Source organism: Salvia hispanica, unplaced genomic scaffold (assembly GCF_023119035.1).
Source record: "Salvia hispanica cultivar TCC Black 2014 unplaced genomic scaffold, UniMelb_Shisp_WGS_1.0 HiC_scaffold_482, whole genome shotgun sequence".
NCBI lineage: Eukaryota > Viridiplantae > Streptophyta > Magnoliopsida > Lamiales > Lamiaceae > Salvia > Salvia hispanica.
The window spans coordinates 43,910-59,781 of record NW_025952226.1 but is presented as its reverse complement, the minus strand read 5'-3'; the positions used below and the strand labels follow the sequence as shown (position 1 = coordinate 59,781).

At 35.4% G+C, this 15,872-nt stretch overlaps 3 protein-coding genes and 1 long non-coding RNA gene across 4 annotated transcripts; all 4 read right to left on the bottom strand.

Moving 5' to 3' along the window:
* Window positions 1-6,002: 6,002 nt before the first annotated feature.
* Window positions 6,003-7,154, bottom strand: LOC125199407 (kinesin-like protein KIN-5A). Its single transcript, XM_048097426.1, has 5 exons — window positions 6,975-7,154; window positions 6,792-6,893; window positions 6,598-6,707; window positions 6,378-6,529; window positions 6,003-6,293 (listed from the first exon to the last, which is right to left on the bottom strand). Exons 1-5 carry the CDS (start codon window positions 7,103-7,105, stop codon window positions 6,174-6,176), a joined length of 615 nt encoding a protein of 204 aa, XP_047953383.1. The 5' UTR covers window positions 7,106-7,154; the 3' UTR covers window positions 6,003-6,173.
* On the bottom strand, window positions 7,153-7,863 carry LOC125199405 (kinesin-like protein KIN-5A). Its single transcript, XM_048097425.1, has 5 exons — window positions 7,842-7,863; window positions 7,679-7,785; window positions 7,424-7,582; window positions 7,255-7,338; window positions 7,153-7,179 (listed from the first exon to the last, which is right to left on the bottom strand). The coding sequence occupies exons 1-5, from the start codon at window positions 7,861-7,863 to the stop codon at window positions 7,153-7,155; spliced, it is 399 nt and encodes a 132-aa protein (XP_047953382.1).
* Window positions 7,864-8,238: 375 nt separating this feature from the next.
* On the bottom strand, window positions 8,239-8,598 carry LOC125199394. Its single transcript, XR_007172581.1, has 3 exons — window positions 8,526-8,598; window positions 8,365-8,451; window positions 8,239-8,280 (listed from the first exon to the last, which is right to left on the bottom strand). It is a non-coding gene; the product is annotated as an uncharacterized LOC125199394 (long non-coding RNA).
* A 3,430-nt stretch (window positions 8,599-12,028) lies between these two features.
* On the bottom strand, window positions 12,029-14,184 carry LOC125199397. Its single transcript, XM_048097422.1, has 6 exons — window positions 13,938-14,184; window positions 13,350-13,485; window positions 12,828-12,912; window positions 12,696-12,743; window positions 12,497-12,595; window positions 12,029-12,403 (listed from the first exon to the last, which is right to left on the bottom strand). Exons 1-6 carry the CDS (start codon window positions 14,095-14,097, stop codon window positions 12,299-12,301), a joined length of 633 nt encoding a protein of 210 aa, XP_047953379.1. The 5' UTR covers window positions 14,098-14,184; the 3' UTR covers window positions 12,029-12,298.
* Window positions 14,185-15,872: the final 1,688 nt, after the last annotated feature.

Sequence of the window (15,872 nt, the reverse complement as noted above, 5' to 3'; positions counted from 1 at the left end):
AAAGAAAGAATAATTTATTAGTAATTGTCAACTCTTGTTATATATGAATTTAAATTTACCTGAACTTTGGGGGTATACATGGTTTCCCTTGATCTTGAGTAATTTCCCAACCCCTTTTTGGGTGAGAAGCCAACCTTGACAGATCTAATGTTTCGAATCGAGATGAAATTTTTTGGGGATGAAAGGCATTCTTAAGTTTTTCCCCATGGAAACTCCAAATGTCATAAAAGAGCATGTACTTTTTATTTTGAACTTGAAAAAATGGTGAACCCCGGGGCTAAATAGCCATTGTGAATAGAGATTCAAGACATCCCCCAAAAAACCGTTTTTGGGGAAACTTTTGAGAAACCAAACCCATGTGAAGGACAAGGGATTTGGGGGTTTGGGTGATTGTACACTTTTCCGCAATACTAATTTTGCCTAATACCCATCCTCTACAACAAATAACTCATGTGCTTCATCATCAACTACAAGGGATACAAGTTGCCCACTTCCTTTTTTCCCCAAAAAATCTTCCCTAAAAGGGGGAATTTAAGGGTTTTCCGTTGCGCCTTGATGCTTCTTATCCAAGATGGAGTGAGACTTGCCATTTTGGGATTTGATTTTTTGGTTTTAAAGGGCAACTGGGAAGAGAGAGCCGCTTTTTGTAAGGATGAGATTTTTTTGGGAAGACTTCTTTTGGAGGCATAGTAAATGTAATCCTCCGGAGGTCCCTAACACCCCCTGAGCCGCCCCAACGGTCTCTTTAATGTTGGGGGAACCCAAGAGCAGTTTCCTTAAGAATGATCTCTATCTTTTAGGCCATGCCTATTAAAAATTTAGCTTCTAACAGATCGTGAAAGTTTTAAGAGAAATGTTACACTCCCCACCATGTTATATTAAATTCAAAATCTCAAATAAGATACCTAAAACCAATTTTTTACATTTTCTTTTATATTCATAAAATAAATTATTGCATAACAACAAATAAAGGGATCAATTCTAATTCCAAATATTATAAGGCTATAACTCAAATACTAAGACCGTTAAAAAAGTTAAACCACTGTTTAAATACTCAAAGAATTACGATCTACAATTATAAAAACTCGGGAGAATAGAATTATATTATGGAGATATTTTGTGACATTGTCATGCCAAAAAAGATCTTTATACCTTCAACTAATAATCGATTTTAAATTAATTACAATCATCCTAAAATATACACGAATATTGAAGTTGGTTAGAATAGGGCCCCAATTTTGGACAACAACGCACAAAAACCACACAAATTAAGGTTTTGATAAAGCTTTTTTGGGTTCAATCCATCGGGTTCGATCCAAAAACCCCAAATTCGTGAGATTCGAAAATCGTTAAAAATAATATTATAATATTATTAATTTTTAATTTTTTAAAAATTGATATTTTTTTTGTTGCATTTTTTTTGGATTTCTTGCTGGAATCTATTGATGTTTTTTTTCCGATCGATTGTAAATCGTTTTTGGGTTTTTTAATAAACTTTAATGACGTTTCAAGGTTTTGTAATTTTTGTTAAAAAAAACCATTGTTATCGTTCTTCCCGGGATCAGTCGTGTTGTTATCGGCTATTGAAAAGTGGCGGGGTTTAAGCCCAGTTTACCCCAAAACACCCAAACCCCAACCCAACCATCCACGTTTAATATTTAATTCTTTTCCCATCTCCTCCACATCATTTTCCCAAATCATCAATATTCATCCAATCCAACCACGCCATTTTCATGGTTTATCAAGACCACCCAACCACACTATTATATATTTATTTTTATATTATTTTTTAATAATAATAATAATTAATATTTATTTTTGCAAAATAAAATTTAGAAAAAAAACACTATAAATGACAAACCCAAAATTATATGAAAACTTAAAAACACATAAATTACAATAATTGAAATACGAAATTGAAAATACAAAATTTGGTGCTCATACATAAGATAAAAACTAGATATTCAATTGAATTTCCAAGCCATATATGTCAACCAAATCGTTTAGTTGTGTTTTGGAGCCCCGTTTAAAAGTTGGGCTCTATTTTTCATGTGAAGCTAGACTTGCAACCCAAATTTAGAATATATGAAATAAATTTTCTCATCTCCATCTTCATTCTCACCTATTTTGTCCAAGTCACTTAATAAATTGTTTGATCTCAATAGTTCGAATACGTGTTTTTTCGCCTTCCACTGCATATTGTGAAAGATTATGAAGCAATCATTTTTTTCCCCCATAATCTCAGATCTCACATAAGACATGGACATTTGATAAGAGAAAAACAAGTTGCAAAACACCAAAGCTCGCCAACATCTTTTCACGCGACTTAATGTTGAGCAAACAACTTCATCGTTGTGACCGGAATAGATTTAAAAAATGCCTTTGAGGATATATATCATTAGTGATAATACCCATTTTTTTTCAGGGCCATTTACTATGTAATTGCCCTTTGGGGTCCTGATCTTCCAAAATATCCAAAAACGGGAGATTGATCAAGCACATTAATATTTTCAACCGAGTTCCAAAAAACATGCCAGATCCACAAATCTTGGATGCAAATCCAAGATGATTGTCGTTTTTCCCGTCCCCGATATTGTCTCCCATAAGTGGGACAATTTTTCCTTTCCCTAATGCATGAAAAATAATACTACCCAACATACTGAAACCACGGGTTTTCAAATATATGGTCTTTCCAAATCTTTTCGGGGGGCTTTCGCAAGGGCTCATCGCCGGGGTTTGAAATTACACCCTTTAACAACTTTATGAGAGATTTGGGATTGGCCCATTCTTAAAATTCGTCAGAAGCCCGTCTCCAAGGCCAACATCCTTATCCCGCTATACATTTTTTTTAGACATACCGCCGACCAGGGATCACTTTTTTTAAAAAAAAAGGCCCTCACGAGCGTTCATTATATTTTTTAACAAAGATTTTCAGCGATACCTTGTTCTAAAAAAAAGTGGAGGAAGATTGAAACTTCGAAACACACCGAAAAAAAGATTATGACCCCCCTAGCGATTCCTTTTAATGTATCTTCTTCTAGCTCTAACCGTTTGGGTTCTAGGGTTTTGAAGAAAGGGTTTTGGGCCCAAATTCATATCCCGATTAGTTGTCGAGTTGTGATTTTGTTAACAATTTTTTTTTCCCATTACTTTCAAGGAAAATTGGGAAACTTCAAAAATTTGAACTTGATGACATTTTTTTGGGGGAGTTGCCTCAATAATTTTAGAGGATTTTTGTAATTTTCTAAATATAAAATATATGGGGTTTTTTGTTGAGCAGATTCCACCACTATCACAGAGATGTCATGGGTTTCCCCCACCCCTTGTGATAGAGAGTGACTTGTAATCTAGTTAAACTTTGTTTTTTTTATCACATGGGAGTCATTGGGTTCCACCACCAATGGTGGAGAGTGATTTGTCCAATCTTTGATTTTGGATCAAGGGAGTCATTGGGTTCCACCACCACTTGGATAGGGGAGTGATTTGTCATCTAGTCAAACTTTGATTTTCCCCGATCACATTGGGGCAGTATTCCTCCACCACTTAGAAGAGTACTTGTCATCTAGTTAAACTTTTAAATTTCGTGAAAAGGGGTGTCATTGGGTTCCCCCACACGTAAAATTTCATCTATTATGCTTTTATTAAGGCTTATCAATAAACCGGGAAATTACATGCCATAAAAAAGGTTAATACAAAAATTTTGAAAGAAGATTTAAAAACAAAAGAAAAAAATAAAAAATCACTTCCCAAACAATTTCTATTAGACGTGTTTCTTCTTCTCGGGGTTCATCCCCCAAGCCACGGAGTAAGGATAGGGGTTTATGTTCCTCCAAATACTAGCGCCTTGATCTTCCAACTTGAATATCAATTCCCTTTCACTGACTCTCATTTCAATAGGCCCCGGGGAAATCATTGGAATTATATAGATGGTTTGCAACTTTTTCCTTTTTCGTTAACCTTAGTCTTGCTTATCTCTTCCAATAGACGTTGTAATGTTGAAGAAACACTACGTGTGGAGTTGATTTGAGGGCCTCCCCCCTCACTAGTCCCCGACCTTTTTAGCTTCCACACTTTCTTCGGTTTGGGGTCATTTGGGGCCAGGGGTTTAACCAACCCACTTTGGGATCGTGTCGCATCACGCCCCAAACACCTTATGGTGAGTAAACTTACTCTTACCATAGATTTTTTGGGTTTGGGGCTTTTTCTGTCCTCAAAAATGGCCGCCGTTCATCGTGCGCATGCTTGTAGCACCAATCCACTTTGGGGACATTTTGGGGAAGCCGACGTTGTCTCAATGACTTCAAATCCCTTTTTTCGCCAATTGTTGGGTTTTCTATTCTTTTTTTTTATATAGATCAAGAATATTTTTCCGAGATTCACACTAGTTCGGGGCCCAAAAATTGATTTAACCCAAAACACCGCGACATTGGCAATGTCTTCTTGCCCCCCAACCATGTAGCCGGAAGCATTGATGTTAGTTTGAAATTGGCTGAATTTTGAAAATCATCAAAGCTAGAGAAATAATCTTGGGAAGGATTAAAAAGTTTTGGGGAAAGGGCAAATTTTGGGTTGAATGAAATTTTTTAAAACGAGAATATGTTATTCTCATCATCATCCATGATGAACAACAAAAAAAATAAAAATAAGAAATTATACCAAAGAAGGGGATTATAGGAGGAGAAAAAATAAGATTTTTTTTTATGCAAAACTATAGAAATGTGGTCCTATTTATAGAGGATGAAAAATTATAAATTTTGGTATAATTTTTTTAATTTTTAATACAATATATAAAAGATATATAAAGTTTTAAAAAATATATCAACCAATGAAATTGCAGCACGTAATGACAATCTAATTGGCTAATTCATAAAATGCATTTGGGAGACCATTCGTCGTGGTTGCCAACCATCCGACCATGGTTGATGAGAGAGACACACTATTATTTGAATTCTTTTTTTTTTTAAATTGTAAATGTGACATGGAGGCCTACCAACAAGACCGATAAACGTGGTCCAATGGGTTCGTGTCGTGTCGGGTCTGAGGGTAGTAGATGGGTTTGTGTCGTGTTCGGGTCGAGGGTAGCAGGCGTTCCGTGCGTGTTCGGGTCGAGAGTAGCAGTTGGGTTCGTGTTCGTGTTCGTGTTCGGGTTTGGGGTTTTCTAATAGCAGTCGTGTCCGTGTTTGTCTTGTAGGGTTGGGTCGTTAGCATTGATCCGATAACGACCTAACAAGCATTTGCCAACCCATGTTAATAGAGTCATTTCTATTTTCGGCAAAAAGTAATTATCTCTTGCTTTATTCTCTCTTCATCTCTCTTACTCTATACATCATCCACTTAACACACGCTTCTTAAACTCTATGCCCAAAAAATACTTTAATTAACGAGGATCGGACGGAGTACTAGTATTGCAAAATTTTATCCGTCCGTGTTCAAAATATTGATTGTACACAGAGTTATCATTAACATGAATCTTCATTTGAGTATTTCTCTTTGTTTGGGTAATGTTAATATTATCTCTTTTTAAAGGGCTGAAAGCCTGAAACTTTGAAACTTGGTAATTGAAAATGTATTCTCTTCATTTGTAAATGCCATATTTACTCTTTTTTTGTTTCCTAACTAAGTGTCATATTTTAATATAATGTTATTATGATAACACGAAAATATCATTATGAACGTGTAAAATAATTGCATTTTTAGTGAAAATCATTGTCTTGAAAAAGTAAAAACTATCAGCCCTTTTTAGATAGAACCCGGATCTGCATTCTTACAGAAGCATCTGTCATAGATCCTCAATATCTAATATTGATCGAAATAATTCACAATAAAATAAAAAAATATTTTATTTTAATATCTGCCTATATATAATACTACAAGATATTCCTTCCTTAAAGCCATATTAGACTATTATTATTCTTTTTGACAAACGAACAAATATAATGTGATGTATGTTTGCGGAATCTGTTATCTTAATGTAATAGATAAACAAAATTTAAAGTTAAAAGTTGGATTTCATGATGATGATGAAAAAGAGGAAAGAATATTGAGAGAATTGAGTAACATGAACTTATCTTTTTTTTATTTGGGGTATGTGACACCAAATTTGCTATAAATATAAAATTGGGTATACATTTGAATGAACATTTGATGAAGAAGTGTGGCTGCTTTTATCCAATTTAGGATGCAACTGCATTATGAGCTTTGGGTGATTGCAAACTCATCAAACTCTCTATCTCTTCTCTACTTGCCACAACCACGTTTCTCTTCCTCGGACTTTGACATGACCAACTATCCACCTGCTCACATATATACACATTATTATTCAGTGTTTTTTTCTTACATGGATTTGATCATTCTAAAAGATGAAGACATTTCCTTACCAAGTAGTCATCAACAAGGGATTTTCTTGCTCTTCTTGAAACATCAGCTACTTGTTCAGAGTGGATGCTGCTCGCTTGCTTCGTGGAGACGAGGCAACGTGCACTTAGGAGCCCGGCCTTCTCCGATGCCTCCTGGTCTAGTCTGAGAGGATCTACGCAAGAAAATGTGACATCAAAGGCTATGACAAATACATATAAATAGGTAAGTGAAGACCCTTACTCTCAGCAGATAACATTAACTTCTTCGTAGCATCCTGTGTTTCTTCAAGAAACGACGCTGCAATTGATGAAAATCGAGCATGGATCTTCTCAATAGCTGCTGTTTCATTCCTGCAAATCAAAATGGAAGTATTTTTGTGGTTAGATGGAATGGCCTCAAATCAAATGTGGCAGAAAATGAGAGAGCTTACTTACTTGATAACAGAATCTTCCGAGTCAAAATTCATCTTCATCGCATCCAAGAGGGATTCTTCAGACAATCTCTGTTGTTGTGAAACCTCTGCCAAGTCTCTCAAGCTGCATCAAAGGTTGCACTAAAACTACTAAGGATATTCAAAATAACAAAGCCGGAAGAGGTGTGTCATTTTATCGCTTTACCAGCATTGAAGGTCATCTTCAAGAGCGCATTTACCGGCTTCCAAAGCAACAGAATCTTCCACATAGTTGCTTTTTGTTGTCTCAATGAAACTATTCCACTTTCCCTCTGCATCTACTGTTAGACTTTGCATGTTCGATATTTCAAGATTTAGCTTTTCGCCTCTGTTAGAGGTGCTCTCTAGCACGTGCCTACTGCTTCTTGTATCTGAAGAACAGAAGCACATAATTATGTATAGGCCATTCAAATTTGGAGATGAGGTTTCATTGCAATAGCATTTACCATTTTCTTCTTTCTAGAACTCGAATTTGCCAAAAGTTTGGCCATTTCTTCCAATAAAAGCTTCTCTTCAGCAACAGAAATTTCCTACAACAAAGAAAGTAAGCAAATTAGTGAGTTTTAGGAAATTTCCACATCCAAAACAAATAAATAAAAGAAGCTCCGAGACTACCTCAAACTTTGTCGTGAAGGCGTGCAGCTTCTGTTTGGCCATAGTTTGACAATCCTCTTCAATGAGTGTCAATTTGGATATATAAATCTTCAAAGTCTTGAAAAAATGAACAAGGCTACTGGAAATGTACTTGGATGTATGGTAGGTTCGTGCATGAGTCTGATGGAAAAAGGTTGATTTACGATATTACTAAGCGCCTTGTACATGGCCGTGTGCCATTTTGTCGCTAAAACAAGATACAAGTTTTTTTCTTACCTCCTCCTGCTGCTTCATGAATGCATCTAACCTCAATCCAAGATTGTTCATGTTAATTTTCAAACCATTGTTAATGGCATGAGCATCTGATGACTTTTTGTCACAAGCTGCAAAGGGATTACTGTTTAGTTTTAGTAACAAAGGGGAACCAAAAGGTGCGTACAAACATCAATCCTCACATCCATAATGCACGAAGAGTGAGCTGATAACTCGGAGCTCAATCTACTTAAAGCCAGTTGAGACTTCTGATACAGTTCCTCTGCTGAACCATCCAAATTATTGACACCGGACACATTAGCTCTTTGAGATTTTCGATCTGTTTGAATAGCTCGTCTATCGCCTACATCAGATGAAAATGCCGTGCAAGATTCATACCCCACATGAAATAATCAAAGAATAGACATTACTCAAAACAGTTTATGAGCTACCTTAGCTTTTGAAGTTAGAAATAATTGTGTATCATCTTGGAACTCCTTCCAGTTCTGTTCTTGGCTCTTTGCTGAGGCCGAAACCCCTTCATCCAACTCCTGAAGCTGTTGAACTAACTGAGAATAGAAACCACACATGTTGCCTGTTTGTTTCTTCTAAGTTGTTCTTGTGTTCTGTTCGACAAGAAAATCAATACTAGTCACTTATCTGAGATAAATTTTAGAAAACGATGATATATCTGAAGAAGAAACAGCGACCAATTTTGGCGAACAAGGTAGACACGTCCAATGCAGCACCCTCTAAGTCTGATCGAAGCTCAAGTGCTTTCTTTGTCAGTTCTTTTCCTGTACATCATTAGCAATATGCAAAATGAGATTGCATTCGACACAAAGAAATAATGTGAAAAACACCCTCTTACCAGAAGAAATGAGATTGAATATTACAGTCTCTTTATCTCTACACATGTCTTTTGCTTGTTTACATTGATCTTCCTATTAAGCAAAGATTGTTGAGCCGTTGTCAGTTCTCTGGATTAAAACAGAACATGCACCGTTTTCATTCATTTCGGGCTAGAAAACAGAACAAGTAACAGCAGTTGTATTATACATACCTCAGTGCTCAGCAATTTATCTTCCCAAATCTACTGTTAGCTGTTGCTGATAAAGATACAGTTCTTGCAGCTCCATCAGTTGCTGCTCACAACAAAAAACACGACGTCTCAATAAAAAATGCGTAAAACAAAGTAATACGAGCTACCACCTTCCTCAACGCGTCTGACTGTGTCGATCACCTGATCACCATAACCACCATTCATTGCTCAAACACGAAGTTCTGAGTGAGAGAATCAAAACATAACGACTCAGCTAACGTGTGAATCTATTTTACGGTTACATGAGATAGATCTACCTTGTTAGACTATCTATCTGAGTGTAGAGATCTTTGATCACGTAGATTTCATCAACTTTTGGTTCACCTAATAATCAAATCGAGCTCGTCTCATTTCTCATCGAAGAATGATGCAAGACGAAAACAAGAATCCACAACCTCAGGTCTGTTCTTGATACATTTTGCACGAAACGCATAGTCAAGAGTGCTGAGTGTCTCTTCTTGACAGAGAACTGGATGGTGAGATCGTTGCATGATGCACGTTTGTCTTTCCTCCCAAGAATCCCTCAACAACCTTGTTAACTTGCTATCCCTAACATTCAAAAGGGCTAATCTTACTAAAACTCTTCAACAACACAACTGCAGCAGAAACAACGAAACAGATACCTATATGGAACGTGTGTAGAATTGTCAGCCAACGCGATAACCGCCGAGCTGTGAGCAACTCTTGTTGATCTCACCAGCCTCCCTTGCTCTCACCTGCATCACCAAACAAAGTTAAACAGTTCAAGAATCTTCAATAAACCACATACAGCGCATTTCGTTCCCAAAGACCTCTCGTGCACCAGAAGCGCAGCAATGTTCTCCGAGCCAGCGAGGTCCACAGAGTTCAACCTGCCACACTGGATCATCTCCGATCCATGATCAGTGGTGCTAGTGTCAGGCTCCTTGATCTGGACCGTGATGGTGAAATCGAGTGGGACCGGTTGCTTTGCTTGTTCAGCGGCCTCAGCCGTGGCTTCCTAGAGAGCCTTTTTCCAAAATCACACTCATCCACACTACCACACCTTCCTCCAGCCCCGACGAAGACAGCACCCTTCCCATCCTCCATTAGTACTAACGGCCTTCTTGCCTCGTCGGGTGCCAAGAGACTCCTTTCTCCCGAAAGTCAAGAAGCCGCCTTCATGCTTAGCCCCTTCCCTCTCCAACACGTCAAATCTTCTGCAGGCCTTGGGATTACCATACTGAAACTGCCATTCTACAACAGAAACCAATTCTAAACACAAGATACAGCATTCTTTTTATGATTAAAATACATCTTTTTCAGATATAAAACAAACTTATTGCCTTGCCTTCCCATGGTGTAGGTCTTGCCCGTCCGTCTGGCCGTTAGCAAAGATGGTCCAGTAGCTCGAGAACTTCAGCAATGGCGGAGCAATGATGTCATCATAAACCTCTCCCGTTCGAATTCAGAACAAACACCAAAACAAACCACAAAAAAAAATTGTCTAAAACATCACATCAGTCCAAAACATAGGGTTGGGGCATCGTTATAACACTACCAAAATTGTCATACTATATACTTTACGAAAATACTAATATGGTAATCAATTGTTCGTTATCAAACTTTATGTATACTAAATTTTTTGTGACCAATTTCAGATAGCCTAACTGAACAAATTGTATGCACTAACATTTCGCAAAACTTATCAAAATTTTGATATAAGATATTTTCGATGCAATAATGACTTATCGAGTATTTTTCCCCTAGAATCAACCTTTAGTTCAAAACTACATTGCCATGTGATTGCACCAAAAAAATCAAACCTTATCAAACACAACATTTAGTTTTGTTGCTATTTTATTTGCAATCACTTGTTGTTTGATCTCATCACAAGAACATGATGATGCTTTTCCTCTGCTCTCCTTTCAGACAGAGCCTAATGTGAACACAACACAACATAAAGACTGCCTAATAAAACACATGTCAAAAAACAACCATTTTTAAGAGAACAAGACTAAAATCATGCTAAAAACCTTTAGAATACTTTTTCGTCGTGGGTCGAAAAATCCTTAGTGGGAGCTCATTGCTACACAAAGTTTACTCATGGAAAGGAGTCCAATCGTCTCTAGTGTTTGCTCTTGAATTTTCCATGGTGTTCTGTAATCAAGAACCTGTGTGTTCAAGAAGAGGGAGAGGAGAGAGGGGGAAGAATGAACATGGAGGAATGTGAAAACTTTTTCAGACACTTGGAAAATCAGACAAGAAAAATGCAACATGAATCATGGATTTAGGACATCCAATGAAGTGAACATGGCACATACAGAAATCCCTTTGACATATTGAGAATATTATTGAATTGAATATCATAACAGTGTGACTTTGCATCACCAATTATTAGAGATTTTGGATATACTTTTTTATTTGGAGGATCAAGAACAGTGAATTTGCTATTTTTACTGCAAAATCTTTGATAATCCAATCTTGTAAATATGCAATTTGACCACTAACACTTTGCCATTTCCAAGAAAAAGTAAAGAAACAAGCATTGGATTAATCTTTTCTAACCTTTACACACATTGGCACACACACAAAATTGCATACTCTGAGTTTAGATTGTTATTACTAAATTATCTCGGTTACAACTTTTTGTCTTAAATCAAATGAAGCGTTTGCTTTCAGTTGCCTGACGTTATTGTTCCAATTTTAATGGTTAAAAGGCAAAAAAATAATGAAACTTGTTAATTCAATATTCTTTTTCCATTTGTTTTGTTCGTGAATTCTGGGGAAAAAAATTAGTCGTTGATTTGAAAATTGGATTAAGATTATCAAAATGCAGACCGAAAATTTATATCTCAATCTTATTGTAAAAATCAGAAGCTTTTATTTGTTAACAAATTAATACTTCAGTTTGCCAAAATTAACCGATATTGAATTAAGACTTGTAAGCCAAGACTACACGCTGCATCATCTCGAAATAGAGATAACGTATAAGCCATATTCCGAACAACGTCTGTAAAACTCAATCGTATATAATCCATCAAATCAAACACCACCCTACAAAAAATGTACTTAATATACTATACAAATCCTACACTACTTTCCCACGATCTACAAATCGAGATAAAACATTGCATGAAACAAGTCTAAAGTGCATTTTATTTTTTTAATCGCCCATCACCAAAGAATTATTGACTAAACATTGAATGAGACGTGCTGGCAAGCCAGCATCAACCCACAAAATATTGGCAACATTATATGAATATTGCAGCTAAATCCAATACAAAAAGATTATGGAAACATCACAGTAGAGATTATGGAAAACTATATACTACTTTTGTTCATTTGCTGGCAAGAATATTTATGGTTCGAAGAAGATTAGTAGTTTCCAAGAATCTCTACTAACATTATGCTCAAACAAGAAACACATTGTATTCCTGAACAAGATAGCATAACAGTTTCATAAATGGCAGAAATAACTTACCCGAGTCGAGCACACTTCCTTGTGCATCAGAACAAAACTACAAAACTGAATCCATTGCCAAGAAAGAAAGAGCTAATGGAGAACTTGCACCGTGATTTGGTTATTGAGACAGAAGCCTCTGTTCTTGGTGATATAAGCGTGCATAGCCAGAGCTTGGGATGGGAAATGAACAAGTGCCATTCTGATGGGGCCTTCGTTTGTAAATCTGCATCGTTACCAAATATGAACTACATTTCAGTGATGTACAAAACACTATCCCCTTCATATGCTAATTGTGAGTATGAGGATATCATTTAACCTGACAGATATCTGAATTGTAGCGAATTGTACTGGCAACCAGAAAGGAAACGCTCAACATCATCAAAATTTGCATTTCGGGGAGCCCAAGTAGTATGATCTGATATAAACAGATGAAATTCAATGAATAATCAAACTTTTCGAAGCATAACATTACAGCCAATGAGATAGTACGTGCGAAATCACGACTAAGTACTCACAGCTTTTCCATCATAAGGTGCGCCAGCATCCCAATCAGATTTATCAGCCTGCAATCAGGCAAAGAATGAATGAAAAAATTTAGAGAAAAACGAAAAATCGTATGAAAATTACAGAAGCAAAGAAGAAAGTACCCTTCTGATATTATAGATGCGGCCCTTCCTACCAATTGACCTCAAGGCAGCATCATAAGATGATGCAGAGGGGAATTCAACCAACCTACAAAATTTAGACAAATGGTAAACAAGTTCTCGGTGAAACAGTCAAGAGACAATGTAACTAATCAATCCTGTTTAATAAATGATGGTCATTCAGTCATTCACTGCATCAGCAACCACAGCTTGAAATCTTTCTTATCCGTCTACATTTATTCATTTATTTTCTTCCATTTATTTGTGTGTGTGGGTGGATGGCTGGTGGGGTTGGGGACTGAATGACGACTATTGTAACAAATGAGAAAAAAACATTCAGAAGATCACAAAAAACTCAATAGATTATTCACGGCATAGTTGAGTTTCATCATTTGAATGATAAAACCAACGTCAAAATACTTAACCATCTATGGTCAAAGAAGGAATAAAGCATAGATATTGATCTAATCACTACTTTTGTCCTTTTCACAAGCTCGAGACAATGAATTATGCGGAGAGCCTTACATTGACAAAGGAAGAAATCCTTGATTGTACTCAACTTTGATCTTCTCCGGACTCAAATTACTGCCATCCAGTAGATTGATTACATCAGCCTTGGATGTATGCTTTGTGATATCGAGAAGTCTCCCATAAACTACACCTAAAATGGATAGAGAAAAAATAACTGATCAACATTGAGCCACCATACGTGTCCAGGATCAGACAATCAATCTTAAGATCAACGGTAAGCAAATATTACCAAAAACGACGAACTACTTTCAAGAAACCAGATTTCATTTTCACAGACGATAGTTTCTCTTTCCCAGTCAAAGTACCAGTTAAATGCTAATATCTGCTTATCATAGAAGTCAAAATATTACAGAATCGTTTTTCTCAGCGATCAGTTTCAAGCATTGCGAATAATTTTAACATGGAATAATTTAAATTAACTGAATCGTTTTCAACAGAAAAAATCCTAAAACAGTATCCAAAAATCAACAATAAACGCAATTAATCCCAAAACCCTAAACCCTAGCTCCTAACTGTAGGAAAATAATCTAGGATAATGACATTCAAATAAAAGCTGAAATTCGAGAAAAGGTAAAAGAGAACCAGCTGATGGAGTTCGAAAAAACTGATCCCCGGAGTCGGCTCGGCTCGGCTCAGATGCTTCAGTGGAGAAACGCCTCGGCGCGACGGCGGCGGCGGAAGGATGCCGGATACCGCCAACTAGGCGGCTCCATTTCATCGAAACTCGACTCAGTTGATTCATAGCTATTGCTGATTTCGAGATCTTCGCAGTAAGAGAAATGGTGAATTTGATGAAGCAGTGAGTACTGAGGTTTTGCTAGATTCTAGAATTGGGGAATGTGTTTACAGCTGATGCGCCGTCGTTTTAGAAAGCGCAAATTATAGTGGGACCCCTAACGTTTGGGGAATTATATTTGGACCCTTTACATCTATTTATAGATGAGTTTTGACTTTATATTGAAATGTTTGTAAATTATGAATATAAATTTTAATATTTATAAAATATGTCATAATTAATATGAAACATATAGAAAAGATGAGTTTTGGTCTTATATTGAAATATATATAAGTTATGCTCATAATTATTATAGTAAATGAAAAGTTGTTATACTATTCATAATGATATTTATGTATATTTAATATTATAATTGATTGATGACACTACATATTCATTAATAACATTTAATTTTATTTGATCATTGTGAACGTTTTTACATAATTATGAATTTTTCAACTTTCAAGCATAAAATTTATATTATCATTGTAAATTATTTTTTTTTTCCGACTAATAAATCATAGAAACTAACTATCTATAATCTTTGAAGTTAATGAATTGCATATTCATCTCGAACTTCGTCGCATTCACATATTTCATGTAAAGAGAATATTCAAAGTCAACAAAATGGCAAACGAAAGCAAAGAAGACGAAAGTATAAATATCACATTGTTTTCTTTATATGTATAATCATCAATTTGGAGAGTGAGGAGTAAAATAAGGCTGAGGATTACGTTATGTTTAAGTGATATTAGTCCATATTTAAGGTTTTTTTATAATGCTAGTTTGTTTTATTTTATGTTAGTTTTGTTTTATTTATCTTTTTTATCTTAACTATAATAATTTTTTACAAATATAGAATATAGTATCATAGAACGGTCATCTATAATATTTTGTAGTTAATGCATTCATATTCATCTCAAACTGTATTCCCAGATTTTATGCAAAAAGAGACCTAAGTAAACGAAATGGTAAAAAGTTGTAATATAGGGTATGTAGTTGATTTTGTTTTAAATTATTACATGTAGATGGCAAAAAATTAGCTTATGGAATAGATTGCACCGGTGCAAGACGAAAAAGTGCATGAGATGATAACGGTGATGAAGAAGGGCACCGTAGCTAGATGGAGGCGATAAAAGATGTTAAAATGATAAGGTAGATGGGTATTGGATCGAAAGAGAAGTCGAAGGTAATGTTTTAATATGAATGAGTTACTATACCTAATAAATTGTTTGTTAGTAATGCATCTTTTAATTAGTTGACCAATTATATAGGTGAAGAGTTTAAATGATTATTTTTTTAAAAGACATATATGATATAACAAATTCTTATGGATTTATGTGATGAATTGGATTAATGTAATGAATTTATTGTTTAATTTAATATATTAGATCTTTGAAACTGATTAAAATATAAAGGTAGATTATAATATGAAGGTAGATTATATTTATTATATTTTTCTATGACAAAGGCTTCCATTATTTTGAATATTATAAATTGTATATTAATAATTTCATATTGTTGGTGTTAGACATAATTTATTATGCTTTGTTTAAATAAGATTGTTCTTTTGTTGCTTTAATATAATTTTAAATATTATACTAATTGCATGTTTTAACATTTTTACTTATAGGAGGAGTGTTATTTTCGCTATCATCTTAATTTTTAAACCAACTAAATAATAGCTATTAGATATTCAATTAAGGGGCTTAGATTATTAACCCCTAAATTCAATCGATCAA

Coding starts and splice junctions, on each gene's coding strand:
- LOC125199407 (XM_048097426.1), bottom strand. CDS start 7,105: ATGCAAAGTCTAACAGTAGATGCAGAGGGAAAGTGGAATAGTTTCATT. Junction 6,530..6,597: donor GTTAATGTTATCTGCTGAGA/GTAAGGGTCTTC, acceptor TTTCTTGCGTAG/ATCCTCTCAGACTAGACCAG. Junction 6,294..6,377: donor CCCTTGTTGATGACTACTTG/GTAAGGAAATGT, acceptor ATATGTGAGCAG/GTGGATAGTTGGTCATGTCA.
- LOC125199405 (XM_048097425.1), bottom strand. CDS start 7,863: ATGGATGTGAGGATTGATGTTT. Junction 7,339..7,423: donor CCTTCACGACAAAGTTTGAG/GTAGTCTCGGAG, acceptor TCTTTGTTGTAG/GAAATTTCTGTTGCTGAAGA. Junction 7,180..7,254: donor GTTCTAGAAAGAAGAAAATG/GTAAATGCTATT, acceptor TCTGTTCTTCAG/ATACAAGAAGCAGTAGGCAC.
- LOC125199397 (XM_048097422.1), bottom strand. CDS start 14,097: ATGAATCAACTGAGTCGAGTTTCGATGAAATGGAGCCGCCTAGTTGGC. Junction 12,913..13,349: donor GGATTTCTTCCTTTGTCAAT/GTAAGGCTCTCC, acceptor TAAATTTTGTAG/GTTGGTTGAATTCCCCTCTG. Junction 12,404..12,496: donor ACAATTCAGATATCTGTCAG/GTTAAATGATAT, acceptor GTAACGATGCAG/ATTTACAAACGAAGGCCCCA.